Source organism: Barbatula barbatula (genome assembly GCF_947034865.1).
Source record: "Barbatula barbatula genome assembly, chromosome: 20".
Lineage (NCBI taxonomy): Eukaryota > Metazoa > Chordata > Actinopteri > Cypriniformes > Nemacheilidae > Barbatula > Barbatula barbatula.
In genome coordinates this window covers 10046162-10060885 of record NC_136783.1, presented here as the reverse complement: position 1 = coordinate 10060885, position 14724 = coordinate 10046162, and the positions used below count along the sequence as shown (strand labels likewise).

Sequence of the window (14724 nt, the reverse complement as noted above, 5' to 3'; positions counted from 1 at the left end):
AATCATTAAACCTTAAAATTTACCTTATACCTCAAAATAATAAATTCAGAAAAACTGAAAAGGGTCATTGAATTGGTCTCTTCATTTTGTCAGCGGCTGTATATATGGACTATAAATTCTTTGTCATCTTTAAGAGTGCGTATGGCAAAGCTAAAGAATAATAACTCTTGGTTGAAATATTCTACAAAGAAGCAAACAAATATTCCAATGAATGCATTTAATTATTTATTTGAAAATGTACATAGTTGTAATACATAGTCACATCAGCTGTAATATGTCCATATATGAATAGCAAAATATGCACATATGCATGAACAAAATGTCATGATCCCACTTATTATCACATCAGCACTCAATATTAAATGTTTGTGCTTCTATGTACAAACAAACAAGGAAACTTGAAACGATCGTGGGAATAAGTCTGGATATTGGAAATTAAAGCCTGAATCGTGTCGTCATTGTAAATACTGTCATTGTTCTGAAACAAAACATTTGGAATTATTACTACATTCACTGTCAAACTGCTGTCAAGTCTTTCAAAGCAGGTAGTTTACAGTACATCAGATTTTTGTATTAAATTCTCTCATATGACCAGAAGTTAAGTATTGTGCATAAAAAGACAACATTCAGGAGCAATACTGTAAAATAACAGGATGCTTTTACAGTATAGCTGTATGGTCATATTTTTAGAAATCTATATAAAACAAGAGTCCCCTCAGAAGAAAGGATTAGGGTGTGGTTTCAAGATAATTTATATAGAACAAGACCACAACGGAGATGAATATCAAGTAACGGCAAATATTTGAAGAGGATCAAAGAGGAATGAAGCTTTACACACCGATTCGAAATATAAAAAGAGAGTATAAATATTGTACATAACCAAAAGAGAAGGTTTATCTTTAAAAGTGCTGTGTTTCAGACCAATGGTATCATAAGCAAACAGGCATCAAACAACAAAACAAACAAAAGTATATTGAAGCATTTCAGTGGAAGTTTCAGCAGGACCAGTTTCAGTGTTTTCAGATGGCCACCTCTGGTGTTTGAGCAAGCACAGGGCACGTATCATATTGCATAAAAGCCAGTTTTCACAAAGGTCCTTTGCTATTTTTCTTCTCAAAACCTGCCCCTGCGGTGGCTGCTAAGGCACAGCAGAGTGAAAGCACAAGCTGTACGCTGAATGTCTTATGAAGATGTCACATCAGCAGCAAGAGAAAGGCTATTTTGCATAAGGCCGGAAACGACTGGAATCCATTCTGATTGGTCAGTTTCATCAGAGTGTGCATTCTGATTGGTCAATCAAAGCGGTCACATAGCAGCAGAGTTTACTCTTCCGCTAGAGTAGATTTCTATTACAAGAGTATCAGTGATATTGAGCTGTCATCCTGCGTGATGCATATAAGCATGGCACAAAGTGAAGCATGTGCCCGTCAGCATGCAAATCTGCCTTCCTGAATGGGATCCGGCCCAGCTCCGTCTTCCTCTGTATCGGTGAGAGCAGCAGTGCAGAGGTCACTGAAGATATCTGAAAGGAGAGAACGACAAGACACGTGCATTAGTGAGTTCGCAAACGCTCTCTTCGCTGAGCGTGTTTCTGGAAATAGGCTGTGAACAAAACCAGTCTTTGCAAGTGCAACATCCAAGTTGTGAGAAAACTGGAACCTTGAAATTTGATCATGCTTTATGTCTTTTTAAGTGGCATGACATACGAAGTGTTTGTTCCTTCCAGGTGATGAGGCTTTAAGCGCAATATGAAAAGCAGTATTCAGCTCCAAACAGTTAGATCTGCCTTTAGTTAAAGCTTTGAGGAAATATAGGCGGCAGGATGTTACTGTGAGACAAACAAGACGTGACATTGTGATAATGTCAAGTTCCATACATGCCTGTAAGATGATGTCATCATGCATGCCTCCTAAACAAAGCAGAGACAGCCTTGCCTTCTACTGTCCAAGGTTTGCATTCACGTGTTAGGCATGTGTTGAAGCGGGAAGGGACTGAGTGACATCAAAGGTCAAAGTGCACCTGCATGTAATGCATTGCTGTGAAAGTGAACTCGAATGTAGTTAATACAAGCACATCTCCATCAGCTCCCTAAAGGGATAGTTCGACCAAAAACATCTCATGTCATTTGAACACTAAAGAAGATATTTTGAGAAATGTTTTGCTTCTATACAATGGAAGGCCCATACTGTTTGGTACCATCATTCTTCAAAATATCTTCTTTTGTGTTCTGCAGTCGAAAGAAAGAAAGTCTTACAGGTTTGAAATGACATGAGGGTGAGTAAATGATGACAAATTGGGTGAAAAACGGATCTAGAAAGAGCTGATTGAGATGCACCCGATGAGAAAAATGTACGGAGAACATCAATTGGGATTAAGTTTCATGTGTTGTCATGATGATGATGTCAGTCATGCGATTGTGCTGCTCTTCCTGGGATGGGTGTGAGAGAGTACCAGAGTTAGTGTAAAGGTCTAGTCCCTCTACTGTGGATTGCAGAACAGTGGGTGGCACCAGCCCTGTCTTCTGAGTTCTAAGGCTCTTGACTAGCCTAGAACACGAGAGAACATGAGGTTCATCTATTGAACCCGGAGTTCAGAGCGGATAGTAAGCAAATTCCGAGTATAAGTGTTAAATGAATGGGTGACTCGTTGATTTTAATTATCACACAGATAAGAAAAGAGGTTACAGGTTAAAATGGATTTGTGAATTCATTTAGACAGTTACAGACTCATCTTTGCATGTGCTAAAACTGTGAATATATACACAAATGACCTTTACATTGTCAGCACTCAACACCATCAGAGACGCAACGAAATCAGTTTCAAAGGAGGCACTGAAAAATACATCTAGAACAGGAATGCAAATGTAAACAGTACAGAATGCAAATATTTAGTAACAAAAGGGAAGTAACGATTATAAGTACCAATTTGTGCACTTCGGTCACATTTACAATGCCTGAATGTCACTGCATTAGATGATGAAATAACAAACCAATTAGAATTTAATTCATTCATTTTACTCACCCTCATATCATTCCAAACTTGTATGACTTTTTTTCTTCTGCAGAACATAAAAGAAGATATTTCGAAGAATGTTGGTTACAAAACCCCATTGGCCCCTATTGACTTCCATTGTAGGGCCACAAAACCTCATTTCTCAAAATCTTCATATGTGTTTCACAGGTTTGGAATGACATGAGGGTGAATAAATGACAGAATTTGTATTTCTAGGAAAACTAAACCTTTAGTATTTTGGCTACTCTCGACAGCTCTGAAAACTTCAAGGATACTGACTTTCTACATCCATAAAAATGACTTGGGACCAGTTGGTAAAAATGCTTTTAAAAGTTTTAAAACACCAGTATAGCTTGATGGTTAGACCAGGATGATGAAATGCAATGACATTCATACATTTTAAAGTGTGATTTTAAGGCTTTTTGGCAGATGGATGTGATCAAATTGTAAATGATGTTAAAGTATAAAAATATCCATCAACGTAATTTGTTTGTCTCCTTGGAGTCCACGCAACATTACACAAAAAATTGAGTTACATTTTAAATCAAGTAGTTTCTAGATTGTTTTCCCATTGTTCACCTCAAGAGAAAATTATAATGGAAGTGTTACAAAAATAGATTTTATCATTCTCAATTCCTCAAATAGAAGGTTGAAATGTGAATGTGTGTTTTGGTTTAGTAGAGTGACATGTAAAGCGCTTCACTCTGACTGCAGAGAGATTTAGTTCTAGGTCAACATGGTTATACTGTAAAACAATTCTGTAGAAATTACTGTATTACTGGCAGCAGTTACTGTAGATTTACATTTATGTAAATTACCGGCAACAGTTTGTTCAAAGATAAATAATCATCAAGCTTTTCTGCTATAAATAACAGCCTTATGCAAAGCATTCTGGGAACCGAAATTTGGAGAAAGTTACTGGCAACTAGCTGCAGGTTTTACATCAATTTAGCTGTGGTTCAAACAGGGCAGAACCACAAAGTCGACAAATATGGTCTTGCGTAGTACAGAAAGTGGAAGTTTGGGAAGTAATTATTTGATCTGAATCAATTGTGAAAGCATTTCTATAATTGTGGAAATAGGCATTGTGCTTTTGACATTTACAGTAAATCACATTTACATAAACACATTCGGCAACTCTTTTATCTAAGGAAATTTATAATGACTTGAGGAAATAGTTCATCGTGGGAATATAACCCATGGTCTTGGCATTACTGGCATTAATAATGTCCTGTGGCTCGAGGTGCAAAAGTTAAACGTTAGCTCGGTATGTCAAAGCGCTACAAATGCAACCTGTGAAAGCCTCCAAATGTTTTAGAAATAATTTATTTGAAATCAAGAACCTAAAAGCTCCCTTGACAGTTGCAAAGCTTAACTATGTATGAGAGTAGTTTTCATTTCATTTTTAGAATTTGTGCAGAGGAGAAGGCAATGTATAAAGTAGGCCTACATATGGCATTTCACAAAAATCTTGTAAAAACCTCGGAAAACTCACATCTATCGCTAAACTATTTAAAACAAGCTACATGAGAATGTGATTATTGAGTGTCTGGTCTTTAGTAATGTCTTCCTGAAAGAGTGTGTGTGTGTGCGCGAGTGTGCATGTGTGTGTGTGTGTGTGTGTGTGAGCAAGCCTGCAGCAATACATCTGGATGGTGGCTTCATTACTCACCAGTGTCCGTTTTCTGACTCTTCTAGGAATTGTACTAAATCACCCGCCTCCACAGAGAGATCCTGAGCGGTACCTGACTCGTACGTCAGCTGCACCTGATATTGATCATGTTCCCCCTTAAGAGAGAGAAACAAACAGAGAGAGGGGCATGATTTAATGAAGGGTCATGTCACCAGTAGTTACGATTACTAGAACTGGAAGACGATAGGATTCATTGCAGTGGGAGTTGCATGACGCCCTTTGGTGGTAGAAACCATGCAAGTAAGTGTTAAAATACAGTAGAGCTCAAGGTTCGGTTGGATAGCCCCTGCTGGTAAATGCTGCAACTACATCATTTAAGGGCCAAAAATCATTTGCTTTTCTATTGATAGGAATTCGAAAGTTCATGTGTATTGTACAATATAGTGTAAATATTTTATATTATAGTAGCTGATGTGATTTTTATGTGACTCCCGAGATATTAGTCACATTGCAATTAATAAACATTCGTTTTTTAATCGATTATTGTATTATAATTTGTCCAAAACTAACCAATCTAATCATTCCGGAGCATCCCCTGGACCTACTTAGTATACCATGGAAGTACCCAGGGCCGGATTGAGACTCATTTTCAGCCCTGGAGTTTCATGCCTTAGACCGGCCCACTTTAGTTTACGACTGACTATATTAAAATAATGATAATTAAAACCTAAGTCTGCAATAGCGCACTGTTCTCTACAGCCTTGAATTCATTGTCATTCAGTGAAAATACAGTAGCCTAAGTTTTGCTTCACAGTGAAGATTTATTAGAACAGGACAGTATCAGAATCTCTTTTCTTTAAGAATTAGTGTTCATAAATATCCAAACATTGAAATAAGGAAAAAAAGATTAAAATAAAATGTATTGCACTGTCTAATGACACTATAATTTATTTTAATTAAACATCTGCTTTATAACTTCAAATATTTTTTTACAAATATGAGAACATTAGTTAAATAATAAAACTATTGGACTGTTATCTGACTTTTCTTTCACAATGATTTCTAATGATTGTTTCATCTCTTTTTCCTCTGCATAAGTGTAGCTTCAAGGAAACATGGACAACCCTAAAACATTAATTAACGCGGGCTTCAAACCGACGTCGGTCCGAATGGGGGACGGGTGCTCTAACAATGAGCTAGCTTGCACCTATTGAGACATGTTTTTGCACGGCGGCTAGCATCTTGCAGTGCTCCTATTCCTAAATACCTTAACGTTAGCTTACCGGCCGTCTCGTCGTCTTCATTTGCTTTGAGAAAAAATGTGGTCTTCTTAGAACATTTGGCCGCGTCAGTTTCCAGAGCTTTCTTGCTTTTTATTCTGGACTTTTCAGCGCCGCCTTTGTGCTTTCTGTCATCCATTTTTATTTCTGACGGTTTTTTATTTTGAGCAACTTGCAGTGGCGCTGTCGGGGGCGGGGCCAGGGAGTCAAAAGATAATCACGTCATCATTAACCTGCAGGCTGCGCTCTGAGTTGGGCTGCGAAAAAATATGAAATAAAAAAGAGTGGGGCTGCGATAAAATAATAAATAAAAAGATTAGGGCTGCTGTGAGTGAAGGCAGCCTAGGGAAAGCCACATTTCAACCGTGCCATGACAATACCGGCCCTCGCGGCCAAAAAAACTGACCGGCCCACCGGGAATTCTCCCGGTGCTCCCGATTAGCCAATCCGGGGCTGGAAGTACCTTTAGTTGAGATCCAAGCCAAAGCTCTTATCATTTAATAATTCAACAGCGCTCTCTGGTGGTAAAAACCATGTATGCGAAGTTAAATGTAATTTCCTCTCACAACTGTTAAAGCAGTTGCAACAACGTTTCACCAAAGCAGATCACCCCTCCTTACATTTTAAGCAGGAGGATTATACAAAGAGAAGACCTCTTGGGTGTTTCGATAATCTGGCCTTCTTTCAATTTTAATTGTAAGCCTCTTAGGCCTCCAAAGACAAGTATCATATATAAAGAGACACTATTAAAGGTGCCACATCTTTTGTCCTATCAGTGTTCATTTGGAAGGTTTAAAAGGAACGTTGTAGTTCAAGAGACACACATTTTTATTGTTGCCTTCGTCTTCTCCATCTGATGAAATGGAGAGTTCTTCAGCGCTCGATGGGATGGTCTCGAAATCCTCTGCATCCATTGAGGGCAGCCGCCGTTGATTCCATCCTGGAAAACAATAAACACAAGTTAACATCACTCAGCGAACACCCCATCAGAGATGGGCGGAGGTCCACTGGGAATAGCGTAGAGCGTGAAGCTGCCGCATGAAAGAAGATTCTCTCGTCCTCAGATTTTGTATAAAGAATGCAAATTAGATGAAACACCCAAGAGATCCGAGAAAAGTATGATTGGCATATCTCTGTACTTTTTATTTATTTACCTGGTTGAGAAGCGGACCTCGGCACGGGAGGCTTGGTACCGGCGGTACCTTTAGTTTTGTTCTCAACGGGAAGTGCACCTCGTATGGTGTCTGTGAGAAAATTCATGTATCAAGCATCTCTTTATCGGTAGGAAGTAAATCTGACAACAGCGTGCAAAAATCAAACGCAATCAAATGGCAAAAGCAAACCCAAGACACGACTCGCCATACACCTACAATTGCACATATGCAACCGCATTCCAACAATATAAGATACAATGAACGAAGGTCACAACACAAATTCACAAGGGAAGGGGTAAGGTGCTTTCTTGATGGTATAGAAAATGATCACGTCAATTGATAGCACAAGCAAAAACACATGAAATCAAAGATGAACAAAAGGAGCGAAAAATAACAAATGGTTCAGATTCATAGATGCAAACTAACAGGATGAAGCAGAGTGTTTCTTTTCGGCCACGGTGCATAAACAAGACACTGAGCTTCAAGTATTTCTAGGATAACTGCAAATAATGTCCTGCTTTGAATACAAACCATCTGTTTACTTACATTAAAGAAAAATGGGTTTAAACACGCACACACACAAAAGGACTATGTTGAGCATGCAACATGCCAAGCTGTCCATGCGGTACCTTCATAGCCAAACGGTGTGGGGTCACTCTTAATTTGGTGTCTTTTGTTTTTAAGGCTGGATGAGAGAGGAGCTAAGCACAAGAAATGCATTATTTAGAATGCCTATGTAGAACTGATACTTCACCCATACATCATACACCCCCACCCCAGACTAATAATCACAGTAATCTTTGTCACGTTAAAAGTGAATAATGAGGCCACGTGAAACAAAAACCTTGTGTGAATCCAGATTCTCATTCGCATTCTTAAAGCTGCGCAGCGGGGGAACGCGCCGAAATGTCACACCACATCCCAAATGTCAGCTTATCAAGAGTCAGTATTTATTATTCAGAGCATCTGTCCCTTCATGTTTCTTAGCTGATTCATGTGCTGTGAAGTGCAAGTTTGATTCCGTGCATTTCGCAGAGATGTAATGAAGGAGAGGGAAATGTCAAAAGTAACATTAATGCTTTTGAAGTGTTGATTCTGGGCGAAGAGGTTATCATATTATTTAGATTGACTGCAAGTTATTTGTTGTCAGATATTTTCTGGTTTACAACATAGTCATTTTTCTCAGGAACCATGCAAGCTGTTGTAAGTTGTTATCATAAGCAGTATCAGAATCTCAACACAGTGTTTGTTTCAGCTCTGTAGTACAAATTATATTATGAGTTATTGACTGTTTACTGTTAAAACGATTAAAGTAATACTTTACCCAAAAAGGAAAATTCTTTCATCATTTCCTCACCTTCGAGTTGTTCCAAATCTGTATAAATGTTCTGATGAACACAGAGAAAGTGATTTGCTAGAATGCTTGTGACCAAACAGATCTTGCTCCCTGTTGACTCTCATAGTAGGAAAAATGTCTTTATCATTGTTTTGTTATGTTGAACACTAAAGAATACATGTCGAAGAATGTAAGACAGCAACCAGTTCTGGGGCACTTTTGACTACCTTTGTATTTTTATGGTAGTCAATTGACAAATTAACTTTGTATTAGTACCTATTTTACTATTGCTCTTTAGACATATCGCTTATTGCTCCCTAAATTCTTTGTAAGTTGCTTTGGATAAAAGCGTCTGCTAAATGACTAAATGTAATTGTGGCAAAACCTGTCTGGTTATAAGCATTCTTCCCAATATCTTTTTCTGTGTTGATCAGAACAAATACATTTATACAGATTTGAAACACCTCGAAGTAAATGATGACAGAAATTTCCATTTCTTTAGTTATTTTCTGTTGTTTATACGCAGTGTTTCCGTCATTTGTGACAAAAAATACAGTTAACTCAAATTAACTTTTTTCTGCTGCACCACCTGGCAGAATATTGCTGTTTTTATACGGGTATGTTTTACAGTGTACTGCGGGGGGTGCTGTAACACATCTGAAAGAGTAAAGCATCTACAGATACAAACACCAGGAAAATGCTCCATTTTATCGTCCAAATCTAAACTGGACAATGTGTTGGACTAAAACACGAAAACACAATTTGCTTTGTTTTTTAAAAATTCAAAAAGAGATAAAAAAAGAACATTTAAAGAAAAGGTTTGTATAAAAGCACATTTGATATCAACCTGTATGTTCACAAACTGATAGTCAAAATATTCTAAGGGGCAGGAACATTTTGTGTTGATTCAATCTATTTAAAAAAAAGTCATATGTCATGTGCTTTGGGCATTTGGATTTTATGATGTTAACATCCCAGCACTCATATAGTCCAAAAAAAGACCCACAATGACCATTACAGCCTATACAATTTCAATAAGTACCATTAAATCCAACAGTATTAAAGGGATACTTCTGTCATGATTTACTCACCCTCAAGTTATTCCAAACCTGCCTTTTTTTTATTTTCTCTGTTTAAGAAAGATATTTGAAAAAATGTAATAGTTTTGACATTTCTAGGACATCATTGGCTACCATCGTAGGAACAATGCAAATGGTAGTCAAAAGTGCCCCAGAACTTGTTTACTTTGTTACATTGGTCTTTTGTGTTCAACAGAACAAATGTGTATACAGATTTGGAACAATGTGAGGGTGAGGAAATCATAACAGAATCATTTTTCTGAGGGTTATCCCTTAAATGTGATGGTTTCTATCACAATAATGGATTCAATAGTTTTTACATTGTATTTTCAGCATCTTGGTTGTTAATGAAAGCATCATTGCGGCAAAAGCAGGTGTTATTTTTGGTACCTTTAGTGCGCGGTGCAGTGGCAGAGCTGATGGTTGAGGCTAAAGAGAAGCGGCGAGTGACCTCTGTTTCTTTAGGCACAGATTCTGTAGCAGAAGGCAGCAGGGGTTAACAATGAGCACAATGAAAGTGAAAAGAAATGCTAAAGATATGAGTCACAAACAGGATGTTTGGGAAGAAACCACATGAAGGGAATTGCAGTATAAGATTGTCTGTCTAAGTTTCACATAATAAAAACGCAATAAAAGGTTTTTATTTTAAATGTATGTTGCTTATAGGTTCGTGCACATGTTAATTTTGCCATTGTTACTTCAAGCCTGGCTTCCACTTCTCATTACCATTTATCATCTGACACGCAAGTTATTTCTGTTTGTACACTGCAATGTAAAATAAACCACAAGTAGGCCGTTGGTACGTTAGGAAAAGGGGAAAGTGTTTTTAAACAGTTAAAAATATATAGGACACAATAACCACTAAACTAATTTTACATACTCAGTTGTACAATTTTGCTTCCCATTTACTGTATAACTGACACAGTTTACTAAAAGACTCATATGGTCAAGAAAAACATTTTTAAACTTTGCAACTTTACCAAATGTATGCTCGGCTGCTTTTCTAGGCTATTCAAAATGAAGAGCATCCGTGAATTAAAATGTAAATAGTCGAAAGAAATGCTATGACATTTACTTCAGCTTGAACTATTCCTCTGTGTAGATGCTAAGATGGGCCTGTTTTGCGTAGAATTCACATTTCTCTGAGAGTTTAAAAGTGGAACAATGAAAGAGCGCTAGTATCTGAACAAAAGACACAAGCGGTCTGCGTGACGATGGACAGAGAGTGCTGACGGTGGATTTTCACAGTGGGACAACGGGAACACATCGGGATGAGTAAATGGATGAGTCCAAACGACAAAAAGAGTCAAGATGCTGTGCCTTTACCTGCGGGGAGAGACCTGCGGTTTGACAGGCCCTGTAAGGTGAAGCGCTTTCTAGCGAGAGCACTGCGCTCTGTACCGATGCTGGCCGAAGCGCCGGCTATAGGAGGAGAGGAGTAAAGGACTGCGGTTAAAGCAGCAGGGAGAACGTGTGGAGTATGAGATGAAAGGCGGAGAAAAGAGAACGATGCTGTGTTTGAACGTTTATGCACTCATTCATGCACTCTAAAGTAAATGCTACAAAGGGCTTTTATATTTAATTTGGATGCTGGTGTAAATATAAAAAACTGATACATACGTATGTGCATTTATCTTACATGCACTTTATTAAAAAATACTAATTAAAATAATAAGAATAAAATTATGTTGTACATTGCTGTTACTAATTTCTGTTTATTTGTTGTATTTAATAAGTTGTATTTATATTTGTAAACATTTTATGTGTGCATGTACTCATAACACAATGTGTGCAAATGTCTGTAAAATCTACAAGAAAGATAAAACACTTAATTACAAATTAATCTGTCAATTAATGATACATCAGTACTTTTTGTTCTTAAACACCCACCAATTCAAAAAATAGATGCCAAAAAGCTTTGCATTATGGGTAATTTAAAATGATTGACTATATACTGTACACATCTACGGGTGCGGAAAAGTTAGAAGACCAAAATAGTTTTTCTGAATCGACTAGATAAAATGATAACTCTGTGAAGTACTCAAAATGTTTATCCAAAATTTCAAATAAAAATATTGTTCCTATTGCAGAAAATGCAAACTGGATAAACAGATCAAAATTACAGAAAATATGCTATGGGAAAAGTTCAAAAAGTTTTTATGTGATAACCTGGATTTTATCACAGTTTTCATGTGTCTTGTCATGCAGTTGTTAGTCTTTCACATTGGTGTTGGATGACTTTATATCCCTCCTGACTGAGGTTTGATTATGTTGAAATGCAACAGACATTTAACTGGAATGGCCACAAAACATCTTGAGATGCCGAATAACTGAAAATCTGAAATAATCTCTTCATATATTAAGTGGCTGTAAATGCATTATTAATATGACAAGTGCACTTTATTGGAAATGTAATTGTATACCGAGGACATGGACAGAGTACAAGCTTGCTGTCTGACATCATATAGTACACTATATGGGGCATAGGGAGGGATTACGGACACAAGAGGGAGAAATCATGAGAGAGGTGGATCTGTCCTGAAAGAACAACTTAAAGAGCATTTGTGATGGCATAACCAGCATCTGTCCAAATATGCTGGTTTTGTTCTATTATTTAACCAAACTCAATCATCTCCCCTTTCATAGAAACCGGTTCAAAGGACACCGGTGTATTTCACTGAAGCACAAACAGATGCCACTTCTCCTCTTACACTATACGTTTAAGTGCGATCATTGTTAAATGGCCAACAAAGAAGGTTTATTTACTGACTCCTCACGACGCACGCATATGTATGCATAACAATGAATAGTAGGCCTACAATGGACATCAATGTACAATTTGCGCTCATTTGTTTAGATACCCATTATCACAGAATCTGAAAGATGTTTAGCATTTAAGAAGAGATCATTAAAAAGTTTTGCTTTTGTTGCCCTGAGCGTAACACCGAAATGTGAATATATTCACTTTACAAAGTTATAACTAAAATGGCACAATTCATAAGTTTAACAATATCAATGATGCACTTAAATTTACAAAGCATGCCTCGAACGCATTCATGTTTAAAGGGATAGTTCACACAAAAAAATTACATTTTGTCATGAATTACTCACTCCTGTTGTTCCAAATCTGTATACATTTCTTTGTTTGGTTAAACTTTGGTTACAAACGTTCTTCCAAATATCTTTCTCTGTGTTCATGAGAACAAAGAAATGTGTACAGGTTCATACAGGGGCGTATGATGACAAAACTTTCATTTTGGGGTGAACTGTTCCTTTAAGGAGGCTAAACAGAACTGATTAAAAACATAATAAGTTTGTAATTTTTTATATAATTTTGTCTCCTGGTATACAATACTGTATGTAAATATCAGTTATAGACTTAAAACTCAATATAAACCTAATTAAAATGTATTTTGATGATGCCCTTAAAATAAAATAAATTACATATTTATTGGAACGTATACAGCAGAAAAGTAAATATTTGTTTGTCACCCATTAACACACACACACGCATACACACACACCCAAACGCACTTGTTCCTGGATAAACATTCCTACCTGTGTGTGAATCATATGCCTAACCCAAATCCCTAATCAAATAAAAGGGCATGGGTTTGTTAATGAGAATCTTGATACAGGATCAAACTCATCAAAATAAATAAACTGTGAAAGACAAGGTCTTCTATGAAAGTACTTCAGTTGCAGTCAGAAAGCCTCACTCTGATCTACTATAACTGAAGCTACGTAACCAAAAAAACAGGGAATCAATTTCTAACACAGTCCTCTTCAACTCTACTCAGTCAATCACACTTCCCGTCGTGGTGTGGTGTAGGTTTCATATCACTCGCAGCATTTTCATATAATAAAGACTAAATAGTGTAAAGCGGAAGACTACAGCTGGGAGATGTTTCAAATGCATCTCAAAAAGAGGTGGGACTTTTTTATGAGTGTAAATATATACACATCTCTACCTCAGGCCCACAATCCTCTCGTGTGGTTGAACACAGCATTGCCCACAGGATGGACCTGTCAGGAGCGCTTGATCAGCGCAGGGAGGTCGTCTATCCTTAGAGGAACTAAACACCTTTCAGAATGCTTTCCTCACTCAAAACCTGCAATCTGATCCCTGATCACCCCAAACAGGGCAACATTTACCCCAAACCACCTCTCCTGTCTAACCCAACACACCGTGAGGTGCAGGAGAGCAGTTTGTGTGAGACCAAGTAGAAATGTCTGATCTGAGTCATAACACAAATAGATCTCATAACATCCCTTCAAAGCAAATGAAGCGTTCATGTTCTTTCATGTACCAATTACACATGAACGATCGTCTCTAATTTAAGATAATGCACCTAATGGCTATATACACACCCACTGCCGGGCTTGACATTAAGATATTGTCATGTGGTTGTCCTTCGGAAAAGGGAATTTGTCATTTACTTGTCCAAATAAAAAAAATTATATTTAATTTGAATTATAATAGAATATAATCAATATAATCGTTTTGGATTTAGATTCTAGTTTGCGTCTAAGCATTTTAACTAGTGTCTGCTTTGGCCGCCTGAATTTGGTCATAGGCCCAACGTTGCTCTCTGTGACAGCCAAAACAAAGGCACGCAGTAATTATTATAAGTGTTAAGGCTGTAAGTTAACTTTTTTTGCACATAGCACTGGTGCTAGAGAGGTTTAAAGTTTGGTAACATAGGCCATAGTGTAGTAGCGCAATTATATTTAGAACACTACATTTGTTTTGAGTGTTCAATTTTTTGGGGACTTTAACTTGACGGGTCTTCAGGAAGACGCTTGAGTTTTTGTGTGTTTGTCGATAGCTTCAATCAAACAGTAAAATGCTCGTAAAAAATAACCTCTCTAAAGAGTAGCTCTAGTCTGGAGATGAAGTTCATTGTGTTTATATCCTCATACAGTCCGCATCTAGTTACATGGCTAGTGATTATTGTCACACACAAACAAGCACAACCACGCAGCTCTGTCTAATGCACAAATTCTTTTTATTCTACATATATAAAACAAAATAAAAGCAAGCAGTCGGGCAGGTAAAATTATCTCTCACTTGCCCACACAAAACATTCACCTGTCCCGGACAAGCGTTAAAGTCGAGCCCTGCACTGTTTCCAGTAGCTGATCATAGTCAACATATGGGCAAATCCCACAATAAGTATGTTTTCCGCGCGGTTTTAGACGCGAAATGGGAATCGGGCAAACAAGTCGT

At 37.5% G+C, this 14724-nt stretch overlaps 1 protein-coding gene across 5 annotated transcripts in view; it reads right to left on the bottom strand.

Moving 5' to 3' along the window:
* Positions 1–212: 212 nt before the first annotated feature.
* The window catches only part of mcf2l2 (MCF.2 cell line derived transforming sequence-like 2), a 57743-nt gene continuing 43231 nt past the window's right edge, over positions 213–14724 (bottom strand). For 3 of the 5 annotated variants that reach the window (XM_079483082.1, XM_079483081.1, XM_079483078.1), the window contains exons 27-29: positions 6750–6865; positions 4685–4800; positions 214–1522 (exon numbers count right to left, since the gene is read on the bottom strand). In XM_079483082.1, the coding sequence (XP_079339208.1) occupies position 1522; positions 4685–4800; positions 6750–6865 (233 nt within the window). In that variant the 3' untranslated portion in view covers positions 214–1521. Of the gene's footprint in view, positions 1523–4566; positions 4801–6749; positions 6866–14724 lie in introns of those variants that run through there. The other 2 variants (XM_079483079.1, XM_079483080.1) reach the window with 2 other exon arrangements.